Here is a 27,388-nt window from a genome sequence, read left to right as displayed (position 1 = left end):
AGCACGTTAAGGTCAAGGTTCACATAAGATTTGAAGATAAGTATAATTAGAAAATTTTTTATAATTATTTTACATATTGCTAAGCCTTTGAGATTACTTCCATATTGAATAGTTAAATCGGTGCGTAAGTATTGTAGCAAACGTGAAGAACTTGAGTATATGAAGCAAAGAAAAGAATAGCGAAAATTGCAAGCTGGAATAGCTAAACTCTTAACTCCAGCCCGCAGCCCACATGCGTGGGCTTTGCCAAAATAGGCAATAATTAGAGTTGTCTTATCTTAATAAACTAAGACCTTTCTCTGTAAGGAAAGAACCCCAACCCACACACACGACCAACTTACACGCGTACCGAGCGAGCCAAGACCTTACTCCTCTGTCAATTGCCCGCCCTGCACTCTGTCATGTATATAAGCAGTGGCCCTCACCCCTTCCTTTGCGAGGGCCAGGTTGAAGTCTCTTACTAATACCAGTCATTGCTCGCTCTCTTCAGTACCTTCATTGTGACCACCTTGATCAGGCATACCTGCCTTCACTTCCATTCTCCGTGCTTAATATAAATTAAAACGAGGAACTTATATCTATTTCTTTCTTTAGTAATAACCACCCAAACGGTTCAAGCTTCTAAAATATATTATATATTAAGTGTTGGAATGACAAGGTCATTCGTGCTAGCCGCTCTAGTAACCGCTGCGAAAGGGTGAGGTGGTTGTGTTGCTCGTATTCTTCTATGTCTACCAAAAGGATCACGAACTACCGGGACACGAAGGCGCTCAGTCAGGGTGCCCTGCGGTCACGTGCTGCGCCACGTGTTGGGCGGTTGTGGCCCGTGCGCTGACCTGATTGATTGGTAATTCCTATATACATTAAGATTCCGCATATTTGAAAGTAAGTAGTATGTGTTGTTTTAATTTTATTAAGCCTTGTCTTTCATTGAATATATTTGAGTCTGAAGCGATAAAAAGATTATAGCTCTTCATCGATTCTACGTTAACTTTCTTTCTTAATTTACATTTTCTAGTAATTAGACCATAATAAAAATAATATCATTGGAAGCGCTTTAAACAAGCCATCTTCATGATATAGATATTAACCACATGCACCTGGATTTGGTAGTTTTGGTCTTGGAAATCTAGTTCTTGTACTCCGTAGACATATATAGTTCTCAGCTCGCTTGCGCTTGCGCTTTTACTGGTTCAAAGAGTGGGCCTTCCGCCGCAAAGCTACAGAGCCAATTGAAGGGGTGCGGGGTTAAGTGTTCGTGGGGTTGGTATATTGAGAAACCTGCCCGAGTTTTAAGGCACTACGACGGTTGTCGACCTGCGCCTCCGTATCCCATCCCACCGTGCGGCTGACTGACAAACAGCCCCGCCAGCAGCAAGACGAGCGCAAATCCTTTTGTTTTCCCTTCAACACGTTCACGATACTGCAAAACAACACTCCCGGGCCTGTTCCTAGCACGAGTGACCATTCTCACTCGAAGCCATCTACAACCTGAGCGAGTTGCGATCGCCCATTCCAACCCAGTTGCGCTCCCCCCGACCACAGCTCACGGCGAGGCTGCCTGCCTCCCTGCGCCCTCTGCTCCATACAAATACTCCGTAGCGTCCTCCTGCCTACCTCTCTGCCTTCTTGTCTCGCCCATAAGGCTGCTCTCGAAGAACCTCATCGACAGACACCTCGGGTCGTCGGACTCTCCGCGCCAGCCGTGGGGGAAGAAAAAAGGTGCTGCGTCGACGTTGCAAGGAGTCTGCTGAGCAATTCGACTGCATGATAGAAGAGCGCGACCTCGAGTGCACGACATTATATTTCTGTATTATTCCGCGCCGCACCGCCAGCTCCCATTATGAACACATCAGCGTCGGCCAATGGCGACCGGCCGCAACCCCAAATCCAGCCTTGCCGCTACAAAGTCGGAAAGACGTTGGGTGCTGGGTCATACTCGGTCGTCAAGGAATGCGTCCACATCGACACAGGCCGCTACTATGCCGCAAAGGTCATCAACAAGCGGCTTATGGCCGGCCGGGAGCACATGGTATATACATATATCCCCTCCACCTCTTCCCCATAGCTGCTCTGCGCCTGAGATGCTGGCATGCCACCAAATCTGACGGCAGTGTCTAACGGCTTTGCTTGCTTTCTTGCTCCCAGGTGCGAAACGAGATTGCCGTACTCAAGAAGGTGTCCATGGGCCACCAGAACATCCTTACGCTTGTCGACTACTTCGAAACGATGAACAACCTCTACTTGGTTACTGACCTTGCGCTGGGCGGCGAGCTGTTCGATCGCATCTGCCGGAAAGGTTCGTACTACGAATCCGACGCGGCGGACCTGATCCGGGCCACCCTCTCTGCCGTTGCCTACCTCCACGACCACGGAATCGTCCACCGCGACCTCAAGCCCGAGAATCTCCTTTTCCGCACGCCCGAGGACAACGCGGACCTACTAATCGCCGACTTCGGTCTCAGCCGTATTATGGACGAGGAGCAGTTTCATGTGCTCACAACGACGTGCGGCACGCCCGGCTACATGGCACCCGAGATCTTCAAGAAGACCGGCCACGGGAAGCCCGTGGATCTATGGGCCCTCGGTGTCATCACATACTTTTTGCTGTGCGGTTATACTCCCTTTGACCGTGACTCGGACTTTGAGGAAATGCAGGCCATCCTCAACGCCGACTATGGCTTCACCCCGCTCGAGTACTGGCGCGGCGTGTCAGACAGCGCAAAGGACTTCATTAAGCGCTGCCTGACCATAGACCCAAGCCGGCGCATGACGGCTCATGAGGCCCTGCAGCACCCTTTCGTCGCGGGGTGGGCCCGCGCTACCGCCGGCGGCCTGGGTGATGCTGACAAGGGCCAAAACCTGCTGCCCACGGTTAAGAAGAACTTCAACGCTCGCCGCACCCTGCATGCGGCTATCGACACGGTGCGCGCAATCAACAAGCTGCGCGAGGGCCAATTCATGAACGGTGCCAAGAGCCGCGAGCCGAAGCGAGAACAGGGGGGCACTAATGACCTCACCGTCACCGTCCCGGGGCCCGCAGGCACCACCGCTTCAGCCTTGCTACAACAACAGCTGCAAAAAGCCGACAGCGCCATCTCAGGCGTCAACGGTAGCAACAGCAGCCAAGGCAATGACAGCGGCTACGGCACGCAGCCCGAAACTGACGCGAGCGGGGACGTCGCCATGCAGGACGCTCCGGCAGCATCGCTGTCAGTGCCGGCGAGTCTGCGGCCAGGCAGCGAGGCCAATCGGGTGGTAGAGACGAGTAAGGGGCTGTGGAACGGGGTGGGAACCACGAGGCGGTGATGACGAGAGACGTACGGAACAGCGACGACAATGATGAAGGTGACGAGAAACACGGAGCAGAGAGTTGGAGATAAGTGATAAAGGGGGTCCTTTTTGTTTCATTTCCTTCAACCCACTTTCTTTGTTATTTCCTTCTCCCTTTCTTGGGTGTGGTTGAAGCTGCTACATACTGTTCACTTACTCTTCATATTCCCCTATTTCCTTGCCTCCTGTTCAGAATAGCCGCTGCGACAGGAGGACGAGAAGAGTTCAAAGAAGGATAAAAGGAGGGAACAACAGCGGCAATCGCAAAAAAAAACAGGATGACTTTGAGTGCCGGTTGAATGGGGGTTTCTTTTCTTTGCTGGGCTCTTTTCTATATATCCATAGCCATTTTCTTTTTGCCGTCTTTCTCAATTATTTCCGCGGTAGGATGTTTTCGTCATGTTTTCGTCTGTGTTTTAGTTGGCGGAGCGTGCGCTCTATGAAATACGAAGCATGAAATAAAGTAGTGAGAGCGGGTAGAATGATGGAATGAGGTTTTCTTTAACCCCCCTTCTCCCCCTTTCCCCTTTTCCCCTTTTTCCCCTGGTGTGTTTTCTCGTTTTTTTCTTGGGGTTTTATAATACCAATGAGGGTAACGATCGGAGTTTGCTTGTTTATTTTATTTTATTACATTCATGTTTTGCCTCCCTAGGAAGCTAGATGATGGTATAGCGAGAGGACGGGGCACGGGAAGGTCGTGCCGGTGGCGAAGATCGTCGTTGGCTTGTCGGTTTTCTCGTTGGATGTTTTGCGTACCTGCTGTGAGAGAGCAAAGCACCGAGGGAAATCCCTCGGGAATAAGAACGGATCTCTGGCATCATTTTTTGTCCAGGGTTGAGCAAGACTGTGCTGATAGACCAAGTGCGTCGGTGGTTCTGACACTTTTCGAATTCATGTTCTCTCACCTTGTCTTGATATTATTGGTATTACGGACACTACATCAAATAACAATCACACAACACCAGTATTAGCATGAGCCAGCATCCGCCATCAATCCTCCCACACGAGGTTTCAGTAAGGTGTCTCGGCCTTCGAGTAGGTCGCTAATGGCCATGTCCCCCAACCCAACGTTAAAGTCCCGAGAGCGGGGCGCAACGGAACGGATAATTCTGTTTCCCCGTTGTGTAACTTTGCTGTATGTAGAGAAGGCTTAATTTGTGGTCGATGGGACAGATAACGTTGTCCATCCGTGTCATCATATTCAGCCCTATCTTGGCCGCCTACACTCTGTCTCGGGACGAGGCGTTGCCTGACAGCCACCATTCCACGTAAGGTGGGTTTGTAGCGCGAAGCCAAGTACCTGGCTCAGCCTTGCAGTTTGTTGGCTGATGACCTTGACAAGTTGACGGCCTGTCACAGGAGCTTTTCGTCAGCCTCACCGTCTCGGGTATGCTGGATATGTTTGCTGCTTATACGTAGTACTGTAAAATTTTGCAATTGGACCGCGATCACTAATCGCGGACCCTCGTCGAGTGAGATGTGTACTTCAGGTACGAGAGTATGATGTCTTGGTCCGATCTTCAATATCAGCCCAGACAGAAAGCTTCCAAGTGAGCTTACAGAATGAAAAAGAAGAAGACGAGAAAAGCATCTGTCCATTTTTCACCAACAAGCACGGAGATCTAGGGCGTCTCTTGATCACCTTGAACCTGTTGGTTAAGGTACTTCAGAAGGTAGCTCCTACCTTGGGTAGGTCGGTGATTGGGGCTTGCGTTCGGCGCTGGTCTGATGATGACCAACCAACAACAGTTGACCGACCATCTCACCTGACAGCTGGCAGAAGTACCTTTTATAAAGATTGGCGCTAAGAGCTTCTTATAAGCGAGTTTGTTCATTGCTTAAGCAGGGGTTGTGACCCGCTGCATGGAAAGTCGGAAGTCGCAACGCCCCGAGGGTCTTCCCGACTCCGAGCCATCCGCTAATAATTCCAAGTTCCTAAAAACCAGCTCGGGCTATTCCCGCTCGTTAGGTTGATCCTGAGGACACGGCCCAGGTCCAAGAATGAAAACCTCATAAATTTATTGCTAGAAAAATCTGATTTGAGCGGCGTAAATGAAATCAACTATCGAGGAAAGGACTTATGACATTTCACCAGCTCTTTTCCATCTTTAAATGATGAATCATTATTTCGTAAGGGGGGAAGCGTTAAAAAGTTTCAGCCTGGCAGTCACGCACTAACAATTAAACCAGGCCCAACCTTGCACCCTAGCCCAGCACCAAAGCTAGATGCTGGCGCGTGCGTGCCACACGGAAACCTCGGAGATGACTGAAAGAAGAATTTTGAGCGACAGGAATTCCGTCCGCCGTCGCCGCCCGGGTGAGACCGTCAGTGAGTTGGTTCGTTCGCCTGTCAGAAGTTTGTCGCCCATGATTTGTAGTGTATGCAAATTGATGAAATGCATCTAAGCTCTTCCTCATACCTACACCCTAAAACAACCCTTGTGCTCTTTCTCATCTTCGGGCACGCGACATGGACACGCGACACACAATGACGGAAAACTCTTTAAGCTTAGGTACATTGCCCAGTCGTTTTGCCTCGGCTGAGGCACTGCTTGGCGCCAACAGGGTGATCTGCGATATCCTGGGGGTCTGTATTGAAGAGAAAGGTTATCCTTCAATGGCAGGGAGACCATGACCTGCGCCGTCCCGCCGAGTCCGTTCGGCGGATGTCGTCGGTAGCGATCCAACAAATCGAAGAGAAAGGCGGTTGGAGTTTATGACGGGGTATCGGACTTTAGCACGGTGCGATACCGCCTGCGCAGCTAAACCTGATTTTACCTGGTGCCATGGAATGGGTCCACTTTCTCGGTACTGCAGCGCTGCACGGATGCACCTTACTACTGCGGTAAGTGCACAAACTAGTGCCAAGACACTCGTGCCGCCTCCCGCCCGCCTCTTCGATGTGGGCGCTTGGGCGCCTTTTATCTACCTAATGATCATGTACCTCGTGGCATATGGCCGGCACTCTTGAGTCTCGACGCTCCGAAGCATTCGCTGCTTATTGACTTCAACAGCATAACTGTCTTGACTGCTGTGATGAAAGCCATGCAATAGGGGCCCTGTTGCTTGTGCAAAGTAAACAAGCCTCAACGGAAAGAATAGAAGAGACCTCTGTTGGTAGATCATACTGATTCCAACTGCAGATCGATCGGGATAATAAAATTAGCCGGCAACATTCTACTTCAATTCGTCGTCGACTCTGAACCTCCTTGAGATACCAACCACCTTTAAATCAGATGTCAGACCATAGGATACCATTCATTTTCTTTCTGAGCTCAATAAGTCTCGAGCATTTTTACAGAGAGGTGTATACCCCATACCTGAGTAAATAAGGTACGAATACTGAGTACGGAGACCTACATTCAGCCCCCACCGCGTCGCTGGAGACAGAAGTTATCTACAAGGCGTTTCTAGCATTGCGGTTAAGCCTTCGGGTTTATTACAATGGAATAATTGAAGTTGGCTTTAGATGTGATCAACGACGACCTAGAAGCTGGGAAGGCTCAAAGAGAGGGACTCATGCAGCGGCCAAAATTACGGGTTGTACTGAGTGTGGTTCGCGGGACACTCGCGCGGCACTCGCGTGACGAGGCGACAGAGAACCCTCGTCGGTACCCGCCCTTCACGCTTGTTCGATTTCGGGTCAAGGTGCCGATGACATACTGTGGTTGCGAGCCAAAGTCTTCCCCCTGCTCGGGTACCGATAAGCGCTACGATTTGAAAATTATAGCGCCCTTTAATCGTAATATAGCGCTCGCAAACTTAGCAGGGACTGCGCTGGCCAATATGCCCTTACCAGTACACATACAAGGGAAAAAACTATCCATCATACTATTGTAAGATAAAGATGTGCCCTAGGATCTGGCTCGCCGCCACATCGACTTGTTGTTCTCACTCGATCAAAACCACCGCCGAGTTCTATCGTGTGCATGCTTCAAACAATGGGACACGATGTAAAAGGTCATCTATCGTATAATTCTCTGCACATGTTGCTGTATTTGTCATTCTTCGCATTAGTACTTACCTACTAGTAGCGCAGTTATTGTCAGCGCATCTTGATTACTGTGTTTGCTATGCCGGGTCGGTACTGGTAGACCAGTGAAATGCTGTCAAAGAAAACCCTGCCCAGGGATGACCTGAGTCATTCGCTTTATTAACTGAGCATTCCAGTTGGAACAAATGGATGCATTAGTCTGATTTATTTTAGCTCTTCGCTGGCTTTCATGGCTATCGAAGAACTTGCGGTAGGAGGTGTCAGCTGTTCTCAAGATTATGAACAATGATTTGCGCCGGTCAAACCACGTCTCAAATCCCGCTGGACAGGGAATATTTCGACGGCCCCTCTTGGTCGGTGCAGCCACTCAGGTTACGTTGCGAGGGATTGAGGAGCATTGGCCTCCCGGAAAGCTCGGATCGGCCTGCAGGGGAGGGAACCTGAGGGCGGGGTCGTTTTTACGTGCCCTCTCTCGCAAGCAAACACGGTTCAAGATCGCTCGCTTGTAAGGCTTTCCTGATGTAACAGTACCTTTGATTGAGTGCCCGCCATTTCTCAAATTTCACACAACCTTGGGGCCCAATGGCGGAGTTTGTTCACCTGGCAATCTTCCTCTGGATTTGCTTCCCTCCGGTCCTCCTCTTGTCCCCCTTTTTTGCCAAACCCTCCTCCCGTAACTCGGGGCAATTGTAAGTACGCCGTGTACTTGTAACACATTTCGGTTCGATGACAGCCTCGCGTAATTATCGGGCCAGTCTCGCGTGCAGACAGGACTTGAGGTACTGTAAGCTTATTCCGTGTGGATGTACTCCGCAAGTCCGTCTGAATGTACCTTACTCAGTAATCTACAAGGAAGGAAGCGCGGAGCTCTTCACAGAGTTGGGTGGGCAGGACCCGATCTCGATGAGACCCCGCTGTGGGGCCATTTGCAGGCCCCTGATTTGCTTGGGTCGTCCAAGAGCTTCCTCTGCCAGGTGCCAGTCAGTAGGCAACCAGGCGGCGAGGCGTTTCAGATCCCGTTGAATGCTCGTGTAGTTGCATAACCTTGGCGATAATGCATATTTGCAAGACTCCTGCTTCGCTCTTTCCCCTGCCCGCAACCAGCGCTGCAAAGCCCGCGGTCTTGAGTAAAGGATCCTTGAGGCCTGCCGAAGCTCTCGCCTGTCGGACTCGGTCGGCACTAATCCAAGCTCCACGGTTCCATAAACATTCGACTTACCCTGGGCTTTTCCATCTGGATCGGATTATTCAGTCCTTAAAGATCCCTGGCCGACCAACCCGACGGTTGCCTTGGCGCTTTTTCACCACCCATCACCTCAAAAGCCTGCATATGAAAGCGGCCCATTTCCCGCCACACTTACCACAACCGCCGCCGCCGCTGCCGTCACGACATCATCACCCCGTCTTGTTGGTCCTGTTTCCCACCAACGCTCCGCCCAGGAATCTCCATAGTTATTTCCACAGTCAAGAGGAGCGAGAAAGAAGAAATAAATATAAACAGGTAGAATCACCAACGAACATGCGTATGCAGCGACAATAGCATAGCCGATTCCACGCCTCGCCGCTTTCACCCTCCCTTCCTTCCCCGGACAGACGTCGCTTCCGGCCCCTTCCCGTCGGTCAGCCGTTTCGAAGGCCTCGCTTGGCCCCATCACTAGAAAGGCTGGCGCCGAGCAGCCCTCCTTCCGCCGCAATGCAGGAATTTGCTTCCTTTCTCGGCCAGACGAAGCCGATGCTTCACTTCACTTGGCCTGGGTCTTTCACCCTCGCGCAGCTCAACCCAATTCCGCAAAAGTACCGGCCGAGTCGGAAACTGCGCTTACGGCAAAAGGCGAAATCGAGTGCCGCCGCCTTGGACGATGTCACCAGGATCGAGACGTCTTTCAACGTATTAGATAGCTTGAGGGCACTGCGTCTGCATAAATGGCGGCTTTACGACCTCCAGCATATCGTCGTGCTCGGATACATCATATTCTCGCTGTGCATCATGCCATCGGCGCCGCTCATCAAAACAGGTGCCATGGTGGTTCTGGCAGCGCTTCTCCTCATGCCCATTACCCAGCAATTCTTTCTTCCATCTCTTCCGATATGGACGTACCTCCTGTACTTCTTCTCGAGCCGGTAAGTTTCAACGGTTTCGCCTGGCGGCCTGCTTGTCCATATTCCTGGGACATTGTGACAGTGGAATGGCATTTTGCTGACATGGAGGCGCCTGGAAGATTTATCGCGCCCGAGTATCGGCCCCATATCTGGGTCAAGGTCCTCCCTGCGCTCGAGAACGTGCTCTACGGAGCGAACCTGTCCAACATTCTTTCAGCCCACAACCACCCGTTCCTCGATATATTAGCCTGGCTGCCGTACGGAATCGGACACTTCACGCTGCCCGCCATTTGCAGCGTTTTCATCTTCCTCTTTGCTGCGCCCGGCACGACCCCGGTGTTCGCCCGAGCATTTGGGTACATGTGCATGTTGGGGGTTACGATCCAGCTAATATTACCCTGCACACCACCCTGGTATGAGAAAACGCACGGGCTCGAGCCTGCTCACTATGGGATGGAAGGATCTCCGGCCGGGTTAGCGCGAGTGGACGAGCTTTTTGGGGTGGATATGTATACCACGAGCTTTACGACGGCGCCGCTGCCATTCGGCGCTTTCCCGAGCCTTCATGCTGCCAACGCGGTGCTGGAAGCATTGTTCATGCAACACTGCTTCCCACGCTTCCGGAGCTTCTTCATCCTGTACGTCTGCTGGATTTGGTGGGCGACCATGTATCTCAATCACCACTATGCGATAGATCTAGTGGGCGGCAGTTTGATTGCGGCCGCTGTGTATTACATTGCCCGCTCCGGATGGCTTCCGAGGCCGCAGCTGGATAAGACGACGCGTTGGGAGTATGAGTATGTCGAATTCGGCGACCGGCCCAAGATGATCGATGAGGAGTACGGGTACGGCTATGCGAATGGGTACGGCCTCGGAGTCCTCGAGAATTGGGCTGTAAGCGACAGCGATGAGTGGACGCTGGGCAGCAGCTCCAGCTTCGACTCGATGAGCCACGGGGAGACGGTCTGCGGCAGCAGCAGCAGCGGTACGCCGGGAATCCTGAGTCCAACCACGCCACCCGACGATTTTCGGCACTCGATAATCGGCTTGGCGCCCCAAGGAGATGCCTGGAACGGCGAAAGGCTTAGCAGGGAGAGCGAGTTGAGCGAGGTTGTCATAATCAGGTGAAGACAGCTTGTTCTGATTTCGAAATTCCGTTTCTGCGCTTGGTTCGCGGCAATGTGCCCACTCTCTCTCGGCACCAGCTGGCTGGCAGGAAACCCTCGGGCGTTGCGGAAGCTAGCTTCCCACCTCCCACGCCACGCACTGGCGATGGAACAGAGTTTCGGCTTATCCTCAAAGGACTCGATCCTCTTGAACCTTCGGCGGTTTAGAAACATCATTCATCTCTTCAGCTTTGACCTTTGGAAGATATATTGGGCGGGTCTTCGGCAAGACCGGAAAGCCCTGATCGGACTTCTTTTTATCCCTCCCTCGTTACACAAGCGACAAATACTTGCTCGGCGTTGGGTTGGTCGCATAGCATTTTTTAGGACACATCGCGGTTCGGTTCTCGGCAAACTGTGTGGCGACACTGAGATAAAGCATACCCCATTCGTTACTTGGTTATGGCGCGAAAACGGAAACAATCGTTTATTTTCTGGGTTGGTTGCTCGGCTGGGCTGTAGCTGGTACTCCTTGGATACCAGGCACATGTCCTGAAACAGCCAAAATTGAGACAACAATCTATAGGAAGGAATTTCCCCAGGTTAGCATCAGCACGTATGACTGGTCTAGGATGGGCTGGGGAAAACTGGGATAGGGGAAGACGGAGATGGATGAGTCGTTGAATAAGATTTAATGATAATGTGACCGCAAGGTCAACACCATGTGGATCGGATAGGATAGTACGGGATTGGATTGGACTGGGTTGGACAGGATTAGGTTGGGTTGGACTGTGGGAGGATGGGCGATGATTCCACCTACCTATTACTACCTATCTACCATCTACCTCCAGCCTTGCTGTCTGGTTTTCTGGCCGTCTCTCTGCCTCTTATGCCTGCTTGTATGGTCCAAAGTCAACAAAACTGGTTCGAGGCCAGCCTCAAACAAGAGCCAGGCGCGCGCGAGAGAGGTAGTAGCAGTCGAAACAAAGTCGATGTGGCGGCGGGTGTCTGTCTGCGAGACAGATAACGGTAGGTAGACGGCACAATAATGAACAAAATGGATTAGAAAAAGACTTTTAGAGGCGTAAAATCAGCTGAATACCTTAGGACGACAGGAAAGAAAAAGAAAATCCCAGGAGGTGGGGGAGGAGAGCATGAAAAGGGACGCCAGGTCGCTGCAGACCAGGCTGTGTCTGTTTGAGCCCATTGTCGATTGAAAGCGCTCAAGATTTTATAACCCAGCCGGGCGGGCAGCCTGCCCTTAGGCCTGCCTGCCGCCGCAGCTGCTTTTCGTTGCCCCTCGAGGACAACGCCTCTCTTGGCACGCGCTGCCAGTAGAGCCCAGCCGCAAAGCCACTCGAGTCTCTATTGGCTTGATTGATTGATTCCTTGTCGCATTTTATCTGAACTCTTGTTTCGACTCTTGCATACGTTTATGTGTTTTACGCCGACGGGCGTGTATCTTTGTGCCGCCGCCCATGCTTGCTGCATGTGCTGCTGCATCGTTTTAACCTCAGCCGCAAACCCCAATTCTTTCGCACCACCACAACCACCACACCACCTATCGGAGCCACCTAATAGACAGACAAGACAGTTGGTTACCATTTCTGGCAATGGGCTGAACCAGTCAGATGACATGCTAAGACATTCATCACCCCCTCCTCGCTGCCCGCCGGCCCGCCCAGAAAACCCAAACCAACTTCAAAGCGTGATATGCAGCGTATTTTGACACAACCTAGAAACCGCGCCGCCTTCACTTTCCGCCCGCCAAGCCATATTTACTCGCTGGAAAACTACGAGACGGACCATTCAGACGGGTTTTGGATGATTGACGGTCTATCATTCATTGCCTTACAAGGGAGATATGCCATCTCGCTTCTCTTCCATTGCCCATGCCTCTCAGCTGATTCTTTTGGATATTTACACCAACGAGGTCTGACATGTCGACTTGATGAGAGTTTGATGACGAGTATTCCACGGGGAAGTGTCAAAAGGCGTAAAGTAGTGCACATTTTAAGGAAGCTTTCTCGAGAACTGAATGTGCCATATGCTGTTGGTCAGCTACTGCCCGGGCCGGTGTGCCGGGGCGTATCTGTTTCGTGTGGTTATCGTAAGCGCAGCTCAGTCTGTGGTGCTAATTGGCGTTTGCGTGTACGGGTTGTCACAGGACAGAAAATGTCTTCTATAGTCTACAGGCCCGAATCGGTTCTTCTCCAGTGTTAGGTAAGTTACCCATTTTTACTTTGTACAGTGTATCTACCTAGCTACCTTACCTACCTAGACGTAGATTAAAACGCAAAGAGGAGGGCAAAATGGAAGGCCTCGACCACCTTCACAACCCCAAAGCCTTGTTTCTTCCCTTTGCCTTCGCTTTACTCCCAAAGATCTGCAACGCCATCCCACCATATGATTGACGAGCACACACTAATATTAACCGAGCTTCCCGTTCCTTGCTGAAAAGAATACAGGCCATCTGGTACGGAGTGTGTGCAGCTTGATAAAGCCGAGAAGCTGTCGCACCTCCGAGTGGAGAATGTTTGTGCGTGTGCTCATCAGTGTGACGAAAAATAACGATTGATTTTTGCCTTGCCCCGCCTATTGCTGTATTAGAGAGCCCGAACTCAAGTGTCTGGGTGACGTTTCAAGAGGACCTATTGATTTGCCTAGGCCTGGGAAACCGAGCCATGTAGAACCGTGCACTGAGGAAACCGAGCTTTGAGAAACTGAATCCTGCTGAAGGAAGGAGCTGGCTATGTCGCTTACATTGAGCTGCCTGTGGAAGAGGAGGCTTTGTAAGATTGAGCAAACATCTCCACCCTAGTTACGCTTTGATACAGGCGATGAACCCAGCGAGCGCTGGAAGGAGCCTCTCTTGTGCCACTTCTTACTCTATATATGGCTCTCTTGCTGTTTGGCATTGGGCGTCGACAAGGAGCGCTAGCGAGCTTCACACTGGGTCGCCGGGTTATCAAACTAGCGCATTCTAGTATTATTCTTCTCTGGAATTCTCGGAGCAGCTGGTCGAGATGAGGTGCCCAAACGAGCTCTAGATGCAATGATAGTGGAAATAGGCTGAGTGGCCGAAATCTGTTTCGGGTTCCTCGTTGGCTCATTGGTTTTTTTGGCGCCTGGCTTCTCTACAGCCTGTCCTTCCAGAACGACGCTCGCGGACGAAGTAGCTCCCTAAGCGCTCTTCATGCCCGGCACGGAAGGAGGGTGGACCGGCGTCACCTTCTTGGAGCCGCTCTTAAGTCCGGTGATCGTCTTCGACTGAGACGATTTGGAAGGAGTTTCGGCGTTCTTCTCTTTCGTAATCACTGCATTCCTAGCAGATACAGAGTTGCCATTTACTGATGGGACAGTTGGGGGAACAACTGGGGTCTGTTTAATTGTCTTTGCAAGAGTCGAGACTTGTGATGCCGCCGCCGCCGCATTGGACTTGCCGACTCGGACCTTCTTCGTTTTCGTGGCCGACACCGAAGTCGAGTCCTCAAGACTGGGAGTTCCTTTGTCGACAACGTCACGCTTGCGTTTCTTGGTCTTCTTTTTTGGCGTCTCAGAAGAGGTCCCCGCAGATGGAGCTTGTGTCATCTCGACATCGTTGTCATTTTCTGGTGATGATGTGCACGTGCCCGTCTTGCCGTCCGCACCATCTGAGATCCCGATGGGACGATACCGAACCTTAAGACCCCCTGGTTGAGGTCGCGGTAGTTTCGGCGCTGCTGCTAGAAGCGCGCTTTCGCCCTCCATGTTGAAGTGCGTCACCCGCTTGATATGGAAGACTCGGTCAATGGGCCGTTGTACTGAACGCACCTTTGTTAGCAGGTAAAACAAGGATAAGTTAGAGGGAGACCACGTACATGACTCATATTTCTGACCCGCCTCGCCGGGAATGAAGACCTTGATGGTGTGGTCCATGGCCTCCTGAAGGTCCCCCGAGTACTCGGCTCCATCGTGGGAGAAGATGGTTTTTCCATCTCGCATCTTGTCAAGCGGGAGAGATTGCTCCTGGATGACCTCGATCGGTACAGACACTGGCGTCGTGAAGAACCAAATCTGCTTGCCCTGAGCCTTGGCGTCTCGGAAGACCTTTGCAACCTTGAACGCATCCATGTTATCCTCAGCTTTACGCAAGTGGAAGTGCTGTGCGATAATCTCGGGAGTTTTATGACTGCGGTGGTTGTCAGCATATCCTTTGAATGTTCCGGCCGAGGGGGGTTGTACTAACATGGCAGCGCTCGACTTCCGTTTCTCGACAGCCATGGATTCATTCACGTTGTCGTCTGACCCATCATCCGACGTGCCAACAAATTCCTGGCTTTTGATCCCCTTGTTGGTCTTCGTCAAGGCCTTTGACGTTTGATCCCCGTTTGAAACTTTGGGTGCTGCTTTGGCCGGCTTTGGGCTTTGCGGTGCTGTCTTTGCCTTTGACTGTTTGACAGGCTTCTTCTCTGCCTCGCTTTCAGAGCTAGAATCCTCGCTTGACGATGACGAATCTTCAGTGCTTGTGTCACTCTCTGTTCTGGCATCTGGCGCTTGTTTCGTGTTTGCCTTTGACTTTGCTGTCACCTTCGCCTTAGGCACCTTCTCGCTGTCACTCTCGCTACCGGAACTCGAATCGGTATCTGGCTCCACGTTCATCTGGACCTTGGCGCCTTTTTGGATACGGTGCGATTTTGAATTCTGTTTCGCATTTTTGGGGCTGTCTTGCGAGTCGGATGATGAAGAATCCTCAGACTCGGAATCGGAGTCGGAGTCGGAGTCTATTCGGCGAGATTTTTGCTTTGCTTCCTTGGTTCGAGAAGCCATGTTTAGCTTTTGGCTTCCACCTTTCTTGTTGACTGATGTCGAGGACTCCAGGGCGGAAGAGCTAGCTTTGCTGTGGCTCGAAGATAATTTGGTCGCAGCTGAGGTTGCTCTCACATCGGGCTTGACGTCACCACCGCCAGACGAATCGCTGTCGCTGTCGCTGTCGCTGTCGCTGTCGCTGTCGCTGTCGCTGTCGCTGTCGCTGTCGCTGTCGCTAGCCTGACTGTTAACTAGGCCGTTTTTCGACGTTGTGGCAGGTGCGAAGAGTCCAGAGGGACCAGCACGTCTCAGGCCAACGCCGGAAGTCGCATGTTGTCCAAGAGTTCCAATGGGCGCGCGTGGCCCCGGCATTGGAAATGAATTCACTGATTTGCTTGAATGCTGCTTAGGGGAGTGCAAGGATGGAAGGCTCGGTAGACGGAATGCTGTGCAAGGTAGGAAAGTACGTGAGGTGTAGAGACGCGTTGATGTATGTAGATGCGGGAAGGCGCGGTGCTCTGCGGGTCAATCAATATTTTTCTCAACTGATTTTAACGTTTCTACGATCGCCAAAAGCTCGCCGCCAAGAACTGGAAAGTAAGAAAAAAAAATTACCGTTACGCTGGTTACAGTGAGCTTGTCTGCCGATGCAAGGACGGGTAGTGGGGCCCTTGAGCTTGCCCAGCAGTAAAATCAACGATTGGCGATTATGATTGGTTCCGATTAGAGCGAAACAATACGGTCGAAATTTCAAGACAATTACGGATACCTGTCCAGGTAACTACGGGTAACAGAAAGGCAGCACCGACGTACCTTCCTCCAGTTGTCGATTACCATCCTACCTACTTAGGTGCTGCCTCTTCCGGCTGCATGCTCTCGGTGTTCAGTGCACGGAAACAAAAACTGTGCGGGGAATGCTATTATAATACTGTTCCGGATTTACCTGAAGCTCGAAGGAACGGTCATTTCCATTCGTTCAAAGCCCGGGCCCAAGAGCAGCAGAAGGCGGCATTAAAAAATGGCCAGCAACAAGAAAAGGAAGATAGACAATCCCGGATCCCCGCCCAGTACGAGCAGTCCTGTCTTTCTTATTCACCTGCGTCTTTTTTGAGTGAGGTTCCTTTCGTTTAGTGAGGCAGTGCGCTGACCCTGTCTGTCGCTCCCAGTGTTGAGCGCCTTTGCCGCCCGACAGAGTCTCTGGGACGTCTTGTCTTCTCCTGGCGCCGATGCTACCAAGAACCAGAATCAGGACCAGAAGGCTGCCGAGACAGCTGTGGAATTGCAATTGTCTGCTGCAGAGTCTCAGACTGGCAAAGCTCGCACTGGCTCGGCATTGCCGGCGCGACCAGAATCAAGTCGCAGAGCCAAAGGCAAGCGCCAGTCTGTGCAAGATGACGATTCCTACACCTTGCATACAGAGAAACCAAGCCAAGCCTTCAAGAAGGAGACTGGAAACTCAGACTCGGTGCCATCAACGCCAACCCTGACCCCAATGTTCGTATCCCTTCTTTCTTCGTTTCTAAGATATGAAAACTCTGACAAGGCAGTAAGTAGCCTGGGGCCGACACGTCCCGAATCCAGGAGGCGAACGAGCACGCACTGCTCGTCCTTCAAACCGACCAAGGCAAATTACCAAGACAAGGCAGACGGCCGTGTCTTACTGAACGCCGCTGAAGGAGAGGTAAGCTATGCTGCCAAGAACTTCACCACCACCCGCAAATAGCCTGACCAGTAGGTACAGCGTTTGGTTGTTCATGGGAGCTATGGCATCCGGGTCCGCCAGGGCGAAGCTACCATAGCCGGCGCCGTCCTGTCGGCTTCTGACTCCATCTACTGGGTGTATGCTCCCCACTGCCATGCAATCCCTGTTCTCAGGACTACCGAAGACTCCATCATCGAGCTCCATCCCCATCCGGCTTCCAAAGAACTCAGGCGGCTCGCAAAGCTCAGCCCCCTGTTTGGAAATATTTGGAACGAAGAGTCGCCAACTATCCGTATCTCTGAAAAAGCCTCAAAGGCTGATGCCACCTTCCAGATAGTTCGTATCCCAGCTTTCCGTTTGCCAGTTAGGACACTGGGACTTACTGAGATGCTTAGATATTCACATTGGAGGACAGCCCGAAGAGAGCCGTCCTCCACGACCTGGTCTCCCCCGCTGAGTGGAACAGGAAGCTCGCCGGACTTGTAGCCTCAAGAAAGAAAACCCCGCCAGTCGTTTTCTTATGCGGACCCAAATCATCGGGGAAGTCGACATTCGGAAAGCTACTGGCAAATCGACTTCTGACAGGCCAGGGACAAAGCTCGAAGAGGGAGTCGTGGTTGCCCGTATTAGTTCTCGATCTTGACCCAGGGCAGCCCGAATACGCGCCTCCAGGTGTTATCTCGCTGTACAAAATATTACTTCCCAACCTATCCCCCTCGTTCTGCCACCCTACCCCTTATCTCGAGCACACAGCTGCCGGGGCAGCAGGTGGCCACTGTCAGCTGAGAGCTCACGCCATTGCAGCCGTCACTCCGGCTCACGATCCAGGTCACTTCATCGAGTGTGCCTTGGAACTTTTCTCACACTACCAACAAAGGTTTTCCAGTAGCAACGGCAACAGCAACGGATACCCGCTCGTGGTCAACACCCCTGGGTGGATCCAGGGCACTGGCCTTGATATACTATCTGAGCTCGTCAGAGAAATTCGCCCCACCGAGGTTATTTATATGTCCCAAGACGGGCCAGAGGAGACGGTGGACAGCCTTCAATCTGTCTGCCGGGGCAACGGCATCAGCAATGTCATCCCGTTCTATACCCTTCCCTCCCAGCCAAGTGAAGTTACACCGTCGCGGACTTCGCTGCATTTACGCACCATGCAAACCATGTCATACTTCCACCGCAACTGGTACTCTCCAAGTACCAGCCCTCGGCAGCAACAGCAACAGCAGGCCTGGAATGCCGTGCCCCTGACCGAGCGGCGGCCGTGGAGGGTCCGGTACCGCGGCGCCGACCGTGGATTCGTTGGCGTGCTCTGCTACGACCACCAGCCCGCGCCGGAACTGCTGGCTGATGCCATCAATGGAATGGTCCTGGCGTTGGTGCATGTGGAAAACCCCGCTGCGTTTCGGGATTTTCTCGGTGTAGCGGACCCGTCGCAGGACGGCGGTAGTGACGACGGCAGTAACGTGAATGGTAACAGCAACAACAACACCGATACACAAGAAGAAATCAGCGGCGAAGTCCCCTTGATACCCAACCCGCAGGGATGCACGCTGGACCCCCGCTATTGCCACGCCCTTGGCCTGGTACTCGTCCGCGGCATTGACAGGCAGCGCGGTGAGCTGCAGTTACTTACGCCGCTGCCGAGTGACGTGATACTTCCCGCGACTGCTACTGGAGGCAAAGATCTTGTCTTGGTGGCAGGGAAGTTCGATACGCCGAGCTGGGCCTACGCCGAGGACTTGCATTATCGCGGCTCGTCCTCACTACGTGTTTCAACCGCTCCCACGACAACAAGTCAAGCTCGAACATCTCTCAGCGACAAAGACGGAGATAGCAGCAGTTCAGCCGAAGGCGAGGAAAGCTCGGCCGAGGAAGGAGTCAGTGGCTCCACGGCACAAAGCAGCCAGCATACCGAGTTCCCGTGGGTGGAAATGCTTCACGGCAGCCAGAAACGGTCAGCCGGGTCGCGCGTATGGCGCGTGAGGAGGGATCTCGGCCGTAATTGACAGCGTGCAAAGCGAATATAAGAAAGTTCTTTGACGTTCAACGTTCCTTTATTCCCCGTGAGCATTTAAAGAGAGAAGCAGCTGCGTCCCGCCAAGCTATGCAACATATATAAACATCAAGGTATTAATGTTCTCCAGATGCTAATATGTCGCTCCGATGTTAAGTGACCACGAAACGATATGTCCTTACACTGCGAATCCCCCCACCCCCCAACTCACGAACATTGCGAGTAGTATGCATTGATGGCCTTGCAGGAAAGCCCTGGTGCACACTGGGTGCAACCGCTGAAGCTGGAGCCACCGCATTGTGCCCATTGAGCCGCAGAGCAGCCGTCAGTCTGGCCGTCCGTAGCCGGGGAGGGGGCGGTGGGTTCAGCGGCGGGCGCCTTGGTAGCCGTGAGCAGAGTCGTGGCCGGGGAGGCCGGGGAGGCGGGTGACGCGACCGGACTGCCGCCGCTGCCGCCGCTGCAGGAGAACAAAGACGGGCCAGGGATCTTGTAGGTGGTCGAGGGCGTCATGGAGTAGATGTTGACCAAGATGCCGGGGTCGTTGGCCTGGAGACGAAGAAAAAAGGGAAGCCGGTTAGCGCTCTTTTGCCTCCCCGCCGACTGTTCAACCGACGCCAAATGTCTTCCCCATTGTTTCTACGCGCACTAACCTTGTATATGCCAGGGATGCTGTATGTCGTCGCCGGGACAGTCGACCCAGAGCCGCCGACGATGTTGATCTGGGCGCATTCCATCTTTTATTTTGCAGGACCGTCAGCGCGCGGCCTCTTCGCAGGGGCTGGTTGGTCGCAGTATACTCACGTAGAGTTGTGCGCCGCCGGAGGATCCAGCGCCGTGGAGAGCAATCATCTCGGCACGAAGCAGGTACTGGCCGTTGGGTATGCAGCTGGGGATGTCGATGTAGTGAAGGCCGCCGTTGGATATGACGGTGCTGGTGCCCCATTGGCCGCCATTGTAACCCGACTCCTGGATCTTGAACCTGTTATTTTTTTTGGTCGTGTCAGTCGACTACCTACTCGTGTGAGAGCTATGTGGCGGCCCGTGGGCTGTTCTCACCATCCGCCACCGATGCCCGAGTCGGTAAGTGCGTTGTCGACTTTCTTCAGGTACGCAAGCGTCGGCCCCTTATGGCTCGGATCCATAACATTAGTTGCGTCGGCCGTCAGAGTGTGTCTCCAGACAGCCTTGACTGTGGTTCCGGCGGTGACGGTGATGATGTCCTTGGAGGGCGTCGTCGGATTTGCGCCGCCATTGCATGCGAGGTCTTTGGAGGTCACGTCGGTGATGGGTCCGTCGTAGGTAGGGTCTCGGATGGCGTGCGAGACGCCATATCTCTTTCCTTCTGCCTCGAGCTGGACGAAGATGGTATGGGCAGACGCTGCCGAGGCAGCGGCTAGGAGGACGAGGCCCTTCATCACGAAACGTGAGGGCTGCAGCAGAAACCTGTAGGACTCGCGGTGTGCTACTAATACCTAACAAAGAAACAAAAAGGTATGATGTATTGCTGAGGCTGGCTGGGTAGGTGATAGCTATGCATATATATAGGTATATACCTAGGGGTGCTCGCCATGTCCCAAATCAATATGAAGAGATGCCCCCCAACTCCGGGATTCTTGGTCAATATCTAGTCCTCCACAAATGCAATGCACTCCGGTAGGGCCAAGATGCCTTGGTTGCGACACCAAGTCACGCTTTGGCTTATGAGGGCGGAGCGAGACGGTCCGCAACGGGGTTCTTCATATATATCGAGTGGAAAGGCCTCCCTCTACGGGCACCCGCCAACCGCCTTCTAGAAGCACACGCAAAGGAACATGCTTTCTGAGCAAACAGCTGTCGTCATGGTGTACATGCGCACGCAATTGCGACCGGGGCAGTTTTCGAGGCTGGGCTTGTTTGCAGAAGACGTGGGGGGGTTTTCCCACGCCCATTTACCTTTTCCCGGTTCAACTTTCGGGCTGCCGCTCGCAAATCCCGGTGAGAGATTCCCGGCCGTGGTGCTTGTTCACTTCTGTGGGGAAGCGTAGTGTCGTGCCGTGTGCCTAAAGTGATGCGGGCATTTGTCTCAAATACGCAGGCATTGGATGCCGCCATTTTATATACAGCAGGAGAATGTACAAGGTAACACTAACCAAATCAATACCTTATCCATTTGGCACATCTTCCCCCAAGTAGTCAAGACGGCATGATTATAACCCAGTTTCGGGAGACCTTATTTCGGTACCGTAATAGCTTTTTACTTCCCTCGGCGAAAGACCTCTAGGGCGAGCCGTGAGTATCAAGGCCTTTCGAAGAAAACTTCAAAAACGAGTGGTAAAGTGCTTAGGCGTTCTATATCTTATAATATGCCGTACTAATAAATATTTAATAATTAGATTATCCTAGCCCAGATAATAGCCATTCACGGAATCTAAGTGCTATAGAAAGTGAAAAGATATGGGGGAGTTACGATTGAAACGAATCGGTGAAACCGCCGTTTCCTATATATATATATAATATCACGTTGGGTTCAATCTTTTACTGGTTTCAAGATGTGTCTGGGTAAAAAACATCAATTAAATCTAATAACAAGGCGAATCTCAAAAGAAAGAGAGTTCCGTTACCACAATAGCCCAACAGCCATGTCTTGTTTTGCTTTCTACTGTTGGGCTCGGGACCACCGAGCTGCGGGAATACCTACCCGACTACTTACCGTCTTGAATATCAGTGGCTTCCAGAGCTAGTTGAGACGCGGTAGGGGAGGGCAGGCGACGAGAGGTGCTGGGCTCAGTCGTTTGGCTGGTGGATGTGCCGGAAGACACGCTGCGAAGAGACTTTGCATCATCCGACGACATGGAGGAAACGGCCTCCTCGTCCTCCTCGTCCTCCTCCACATGCTCCATATACTCGGCGTCGTCTGCAGCGGCACTATCAACAGGACCCTCGTTGGGGCTCTCGCCGACATTGTCCTCGTCTGGGTGCTCGTCAGGATCAGACACGAACTCACCGTTCCCAGCCAGCTTGCCAAGCAAGCGACGGCGCTCCCTTTGGTACTCGGTCTCTACAACGCGCCCGGCTTCCTCAAGCTCCTCGGACACGCTAGGGACATTGAGCAGCGCTGGAAGCCGGCGGCTGGCGTCCTCGAGGTCTGGCGATGACATGGCCTCTAGTGATGACACCTTCTCAGTCGCTGAAGACGAGACTCGATCATCATACTCGAGGTCTTCTGGGGAAGCAAAATCTAATACTGCAGTCTGCTCCAGCATGTCGTGGACTCTAGGACTTCCGGGCACAATCACCACAGGCCTAGGTGAGGACGTGTTGCCTCGGCGGATTTCAACGTCAGCGGGGTTGGTTCCCCCGTGAAAAAAACGGCCATGCTGGATGTTGCCAGCCTCGTGCTCGCTCTCGTCGTCATTGTTGCCGTCGTCGTCGCCATCACCACCACCATCACCATCGCTCGTATCGCCGATAAACGGGAACCGTATTTTCGGAGGCAGAGGGGTTGGATGGGCCAGAACTGGCCCTGCTTCGGCCTCAGCTTGCTCAGATAGATCAGTTTGATTGAGAGGGCTGACGGCCCGGCTGTCAGCCTTGTGCTCGCCTTCGCCGTCCTCACTCTCATCGATTACGAAGAGGAACGGTGGCTGCCCAGGCGGAGGAGATGTTGGTCGAGCTGAGGCTTGCCCGAACCGGCCAGTTCCAGCGGGGCTGATGCCCCCGGAAATGAGACTGATATCCTGCGTGATGGCGTCGGACTCGTGGTCGCGCCTGCTGTTATCACCCGCATCGCTGGGGAAGGCGAACCGCACTTTTCGAAGTGGGGGAGTTGCTGGTTGAGCAAGGACAGGCTGATGAGACGGTGGAGGCGGCTGGGGATGCTCCAAGTGTTCGTCAGTTGGCGAATATGTCGAGTACGCCTCAGGCCCACGGAGCATGTTGCGGGCAATGTACATGTCTCGACGCAGCAACTCTTTCCTCAGCTGCTCGGTTTCGTGTTTAGCCTGGCCGAGCTCGGTGTTGATGGCTTTCATTCTCTTTTGCGCCCGGAGGAACTGGGCGTGTATGACCCACCAGCCGATTGCGAAAGAAACTGCCACAACGACGACGGTGACCCCAATGACTGCATCAGGCACGTTCCAGTGGTTTCCGCTTGTAGGCGAGGGCTGAGGCTCTGTCGCTGGCTCCTGGCGTGGATAGTGGGTGGGGATCCTGTGGGCGAACATGTTGTCGGCGGCAAGACTTGGGTTGTTTCTAGTCACTGTTTCCAGTCACTGTTTCCTGTCAAGTGCGGCTGTGGTGGTGGCTGGAGGATCCGAGTGCGCTCGCTTGGGTTTAAATGGAGCTGACGACATGGCTGTTCACGAGACGAGGGTCTCAGAATTAGGGTAAATAATAAGACCAAAAGTATAGAAGACAAAGAAGTGGAAGTCAAGACAATTGCCTTGGTGTTCAGTAAGGTGGCTCCTTACCAAGAGCCCAAACAAAGAACTTGCCTAGACACCAAGTCAACTCCTAGAACACGGCCCTTTATAACAATGGATAGCGCACCGCCGCCGTCCAACTACTAGGACTAGGTAGCGTTCACGATAGTTTAATAATCCCCAAATATTTACCAGCGGGAGACTTTCTAAGATATGGAAAGCCTTGGCACTCTACGGCTTGTTCAAAAGAATTTCCGAGAAAAGAGGCGGTAACTCTTAGAACGCCTAGTCTAGAATCCTCGAGGCGTATTGCTCTCTTAGAAATACTATCCAATTAGCGATTTGACTCTAGACGTATCGATAACTCTTATTGAGATACCATGCCTAGATACGTTACTTTGGTATGTATCTAGCCGCTGCCACCTTTTAGCCTGGGATATACCCCGAATTACTATATGGCAGGGTACCCCAAGTCCCATCGTCGATCAGCGGTCGGGATTGGGCCCCGATCCAATCTATCCCCGTGATTTACCCCAACCCAACGACAGTCCAGAGCGGGGAGGTGGTGTGTCAGGGTTTGTTTACGGTACACGCAGCGGCACTTCTGCCAAGCGAGGTGCGTCCGTTGCATGGATGTATCTATTGCTTGCTTGCTTGGGCTCTCGGCCTCACGCACGGCCGAGCTGGGATCGATTGTCAATGTTTGCGTTTCCATTGGAGCGGACTCGGGCAATGGCAGTGGCAGCGGCCATCGACATCAGATGCGCTTCTTTTGCTGCATGGATGCTACAATTCCCATGCCATCAACACACACGAGGATGAGTGCGGGGTGCCCTTGGCGGCTTGAAAAGGGAGCTTGGGCCGGCCAGATGGACGAATGAACAGAATAAACAAAAGAGACATGGATTGATACCACCCCACCCTCTACCTGTGACGACGACACATAGCTACATACTGACCATCCTACCTCTTTGACCTCCCTGTTCATCTTCGGGGTTGAGCCGAGCCTCGGACATGATCTCCGGCCATGATACGTCTGTCTGCCTCGGTCGAGAATGACACGCTCCCCTCTCCTCCCCTCCCGTCTCCCACAAAGGTAGCTCGCGTCTACCTGATTGCAGACCCTTTCCTGGTGTGACCGAAGCCGGGGGGGGAGCCAAACACGAAGCGGTGACGGCAGTGGCAGCGAGGGCAGGTGACAATGGGGTACGGGAAACCAATACCGATAGAAGGTTACACGCGCACATGGAAGCTTCGATGGCTCGGGAGAAGACAACATGTGCGTACCGCGGACAAGAATAGCAGATGGACGGCAGAGAGATATTAAACAACACGCATGTAGCCCCCGCCGTCTCTCATCTCCCATCTCCCCTCCCCCCTCTCCCCTCTCCCCTCTCACGCGTCTCCTCTGCTTCGGCTACCTACGTGCATCTGCCGCCCGCTCGCCAATCCCCTCAGCCTGTCGCAGACAGAAAGGCACCAGACGTCTAAGAGAGCTCTTCTAGCGGGTTAGGTAAAACCTCTTTCTTAGCTCCTGAACATCAAGTCTCAAGAAAAAGGAGAATATCAACATGGCTCCGCCATCGCCGCAGCTAGTGCCGCTCGAGGAGAAGAGGACCCCCGTCGACGAAGCTGGCGACTCGGAGAAGCACGAGTACTCAGCGGCCGGCCTCAGCGACTTCGACTTCACCCCCGAGGAGCAGAGGCGCATCATCCGCCATGTCGACGTGCGCCTCGTCTTGACCATTGGCGCTCTGTACTGCGTCAGCCTCATGGACCGAACCAACCTGGGAGCCGCCAATATTGCCGGCATGAGCACCGACCTGAATCTGATGAACAACAACCACTATGTGAGTTCAAGATCCCCCCCCCACTTCACGTCTTTCTACTCCCTCGGCCTAATGATCCTCGGCCTAATGATTGCGGAATGCAGTCCATCATCTCGCTCGTCTTCTTCGTCACCTATGTGGTCTTCCAGCCTCCGTCGACCATCATCGTGCGGAAGATCGGGCCGCGCATCCACCTGGCCGCCATCACGGTGCTCTGGGGGAGTTGCATGATTGGCATGGGCTTTGTGTCCAAGTGGGAGCACATGGCTGGCCTGCGCGTTGTCTTGGGTATTCTCGAAGCTGGTGAGGTTCACCCACACCCCCATCCCAGCTCGCGCGCAAGGGATGGCGTTTGTTGACTTGGGCACGCACACTTACCTCACGCCGTAGGTTTCTTCCCGAGCTGCGTCTACCTGCTCAGCACGTGGTATACTCGATACGAGCTTGGGAAGCGCAACTCGGTCTTTTACATGGTCGGATGCATAGCTGCTGCCTTTGCGGGCATTTTGGCATACGGGGTAAGCCCACCTCCCTCACCCCGGAAAAGGGAGAAGAAAAGGGGGGGAGGAAAAAAAAAAGAAAAAAAAAGGGGGGTGGCGGCGGTCCAAGTCACCTACTCATCACATCACCCGCCGCTAACAAGACGCCCGCCAGATCATGCAAATGGCCGGCCTGGCCGGGCTCAACGGGTGGCGATGGATCTTCATCATGGAGGGCCTCCTGACGTGCATCCTCGGGGTTGGCGGGTACTGGCTGCTCGTCGACTTCCCAGACTCGAAGCGCAAGACGTGGTCCTTCCTCGGGCCGCGAGAGCGCGAGTGGATCTGCGCGCGCGTGCAGGCCGACCGCGGCGACGTCGAGCCGCAGCCATTTTCGTTCGCGCGCTACCTCGGGGCCGGGACGGACCCCAAGATCTGGCTGTACGGCATGGTCTTCTTCAATACTACTACCATCACCTACGCCCTCGCCTACTTCCTGCCCCTGATTCTCGTCCAGAACATGGGCTTTACTGTGGCACAGGCCCAGTGTCTCGGTGCACCGCCCTATGTTCTCGCTGGCATCGTCATGTGTAAGTTGTCCCAACCCCCCTCCCCCCCCTTTCCCCCTTTTTTTTCTTTCGTTTTTGTATTCGTGATTTACCAACCAACACCGCCGCTGTACAGACGCGACAAGCTGGTGGGGGGACCGCTACCATCTCCGAGGGCCCGTCGTTGCCTTTAACATGATTCTGTGCCTGATTGGTCTGCCTATCATGGGCTTCCACCCGAACCCTGCGGTGCGGTACTTTGGCGTGTTTTTGACCACGGCCGGGGCCAACTCAAATGTGCCCGCTGCCATGTCGTACCAGGCCAACAACATCCGCGGCCAGTGGAAGCGCGCCTTTTGCAGCGCCACTTTTGTGTCGTTTGGCGGCATTGGCGGCATTGCAGGCAGTTTGGTGTTCCGGTAAGCAGACTCCTCCTCCCTAACTTCCTTCATTGTGATTTAGTGAGCAAGGATCGGGAGAGGTTGTCGTATTATTTGCCGTGCCAGCCATTGACAAAGCCCTGAACACGACATCTAGATCCGAGGACGCGCCAGGCTATCGACCAGGACTCTATGCCTGCATCGCGACATGCCTCCTTAACCTGATCATCGTCGCCGTCTTGAGCATATCCTTCTACTTCCTCAACCGCCAGGCGGATAGGGGCGAGAGAGAGCTCGAGTGCGAAGGGGTGAGTGCTTCTCCATCACATACTTGCTCGCTGATCATGATATATTCTCGGTGGAACTAACTCGCATCGTTGTTTTGCAAAAACCACAGGACGACGACTACCAACCCGGGTTCCGCTATACTTATTAGTGAAAGTGTTTGGCTAATAATCTGCGGGCTAGGTGTCTCATGTCAGATGGGCGAGGTGCAATTTCTGCCATGCGGGAGTGTCTGCTATCGTCTTTGAGCCATGTCCAAGAAATAACTCGACTTCACTCTTCTAGCCATTATGAGTCATCACAGCATTGATGGACGTTTTTGTTTTCTCCCTCTCGTATTCCCTAGTCCCCCAAAAAAACACATCAGCATTGAATTAAAGTAAATTCGCCCGCCAAGAAGATAAACGCTCTCATTGGGGTGGCATCC

The 27,388-nt window shown here is 53.1% G+C and overlaps 10 protein-coding genes across 10 annotated transcripts; 7 read left to right on the top strand and 3 right to left on the bottom strand.

Annotated features, from left to right (window-relative positions):
• Positions 1–1,843: 1,843 nt before the first annotated feature.
• B0T26DRAFT_753238 (calcium/calmodulin-dependent protein kinase type I) lies at positions 1,844–3,309 on the top strand (the record flags this gene model as incomplete). The annotated part of the gene is made up of 2 exons (XM_060445642.1): positions 1,844–2,032; positions 2,149–3,309. 2 exons carry the CDS (start codon positions 1,844–1,846, stop codon positions 3,307–3,309), a joined length of 1,350 nt encoding a protein of 449 aa, XP_060294409.1.
• A 975-nt stretch (positions 3,310–4,284) lies between these two features.
• On the bottom strand, positions 4,285–5,100 carry B0T26DRAFT_716353 (uncharacterized protein). The gene is made up of 2 exons (XM_060442265.1): positions 4,749–5,100; positions 4,285–4,683 (listed from the first exon to the last, which is right to left on the bottom strand). Exons 1-2 carry the CDS (start codon positions 4,930–4,932, stop codon positions 4,541–4,543), a joined length of 327 nt encoding a protein of 108 aa, XP_060294408.1. The 5' UTR covers positions 4,933–5,100; the 3' UTR covers positions 4,285–4,540.
• Positions 5,101–7,762: 2,662 nt separating this feature from the next.
• B0T26DRAFT_781220 (uncharacterized protein) lies at positions 7,763–8,370 on the top strand (the record flags this gene model as incomplete). Its single annotated transcript, XM_060446705.1, has 2 exons — positions 7,763–8,016; positions 8,169–8,370. Exons 1-2 carry the CDS (start codon positions 7,910–7,912, stop codon positions 8,368–8,370), a joined length of 309 nt encoding a protein of 102 aa, XP_060294407.1. The 5' UTR covers positions 7,763–7,909.
• A 689-nt stretch (positions 8,371–9,059) lies between these two features.
• Positions 9,060–10,555, top strand: B0T26DRAFT_741929 (uncharacterized protein; the record flags this gene model as incomplete). Its single annotated transcript, XM_060444037.1, has 2 exons — positions 9,060–9,448; positions 9,547–10,555. The coding sequence occupies 2 exons, from the start codon at positions 9,060–9,062 to the stop codon at positions 10,553–10,555; spliced, it is 1,398 nt and encodes a 465-aa protein (XP_060294406.1).
• Positions 10,556–11,769: 1,214 nt separating this feature from the next.
• Positions 11,770–12,348, top strand: B0T26DRAFT_355099 (uncharacterized protein). The gene has a single exon (XM_060434575.1). It carries the CDS (start codon positions 11,969–11,971, stop codon positions 12,260–12,262), a length of 294 nt encoding a protein of 97 aa, XP_060294405.1. The 5' UTR covers positions 11,770–11,968; the 3' UTR covers positions 12,263–12,348.
• A 1,368-nt stretch (positions 12,349–13,716) lies between these two features.
• B0T26DRAFT_753236 (DNA-directed RNA polymerase I subunit RPA34.5-domain-containing protein) lies at positions 13,717–15,693 on the bottom strand (the record flags this gene model as incomplete). The annotated part of the gene is made up of 3 exons (XM_060445641.1): positions 13,717–14,336; positions 14,394–14,704; positions 14,762–15,693. 3 exons carry the CDS (start codon positions 15,691–15,693, stop codon positions 13,717–13,719), a joined length of 1,863 nt encoding a protein of 620 aa, XP_060294404.1.
• A 506-nt stretch (positions 15,694–16,199) lies between these two features.
• B0T26DRAFT_832431 (uncharacterized protein) lies at positions 16,200–19,375 on the top strand. Its single transcript, XM_060447481.1, has 5 exons — positions 16,200–16,388; positions 16,488–16,815; positions 16,873–17,002; positions 17,063–17,359; positions 17,419–19,375. Exons 1-5 carry the CDS (start codon positions 16,340–16,342, stop codon positions 19,030–19,032), a joined length of 2,418 nt encoding a protein of 805 aa, XP_060294403.1. The 5' UTR covers positions 16,200–16,339; the 3' UTR covers positions 19,033–19,375.
• On the bottom strand, positions 19,248–20,455 carry B0T26DRAFT_741927 (glycosyl hydrolase family 61-domain-containing protein; the record flags this gene model as incomplete). The annotated part of the gene is made up of 4 exons (XM_060444036.1): positions 19,248–19,586; positions 19,691–19,774; positions 19,842–20,019; positions 20,097–20,455. 4 exons carry the CDS (start codon positions 20,453–20,455, stop codon positions 19,248–19,250), a joined length of 960 nt encoding a protein of 319 aa, XP_060294402.1.
• Positions 20,456–22,697: 2,242 nt separating this feature from the next.
• Positions 22,698–23,843, top strand: B0T26DRAFT_716330 (uncharacterized protein). The gene has a single exon (XM_060442264.1). The coding sequence runs from the start codon at positions 22,871–22,873 to the stop codon at positions 23,363–23,365; it is 495 nt and encodes a 164-aa protein (XP_060294401.1). The 5' UTR covers positions 22,698–22,870; the 3' UTR covers positions 23,366–23,843.
• A 1,168-nt stretch (positions 23,844–25,011) lies between these two features.
• On the top strand, positions 25,012–27,112 carry B0T26DRAFT_649595 (MFS general substrate transporter; the record flags this gene model as incomplete). The annotated part of the gene is made up of 7 exons (XM_060438105.1): positions 25,012–25,290; positions 25,374–25,572; positions 25,660–25,787; positions 25,924–26,338; positions 26,433–26,715; positions 26,834–26,984; positions 27,074–27,112. The coding sequence occupies 7 exons, from the start codon at positions 25,012–25,014 to the stop codon at positions 27,110–27,112; spliced, it is 1,494 nt and encodes a 497-aa protein (XP_060294400.1).
• Between the last annotated feature and the right edge of the window lie 276 nt (positions 27,113–27,388).

The sequence above is a fragment of the Lasiosphaeria miniovina genome (assembly GCF_030549165.1).
Source record: "Lasiosphaeria miniovina strain SMH2392-1A chromosome Unknown B0T26scaffold_5, whole genome shotgun sequence".
Classification (NCBI taxonomy): domain Eukaryota; kingdom Fungi; phylum Ascomycota; class Sordariomycetes; order Sordariales; family Lasiosphaeriaceae; genus Lasiosphaeria; species Lasiosphaeria miniovina.
Note: the sequence above shows the minus strand (reverse complement) of the source record. Positions and strands in the feature narration are given on the sequence as shown.

Bases quoted from the DNA above. Each gene is read 5' to 3' on its own strand.
- B0T26DRAFT_832431 (XM_060447481.1), top strand. From the start codon at position 16,340: ATGGCCAGCAACAAGAAAAGGAAGATAGACAATCCCGGATCCCCGCCC. The intron at 16,389-16,487 runs GTACGAGCAGTC...TGTCGCTCCCAG, and splicing joins CAATCCCGGATCCCCGCCCA to TGTTGAGCGCCTTTGCCGCC. The intron at 17,360-17,418 runs GTTCGTATCCCA...TGAGATGCTTAG, and splicing joins CTGATGCCACCTTCCAGATA to ATATTCACATTGGAGGACAG.
- B0T26DRAFT_716353 (XM_060442265.1), bottom strand. From the start codon at position 4,932: ATGGACAGATGCTTTTCTCGTCTTCTTCTTTTTCATTCTGTAAGCTCA. The intron at 4,684-4,748 runs GTATAAGCAGCA...CTCCTGTGACAG, and splicing joins GCAAAATTTTACAGTACTAC to GCCGTCAACTTGTCAAGGTC.
- B0T26DRAFT_716330 (XM_060442264.1), top strand. From the start codon at position 22,871: ATGAGACGGTGGAGGCGGCTGGGGATGCTCCAAGTGTTCGTCAGTTGG.
- B0T26DRAFT_355099 (XM_060434575.1), top strand. From the start codon at position 11,969: ATGTGTTTTACGCCGACGGGCGTGTATCTTTGTGCCGCCGCCCATGCT.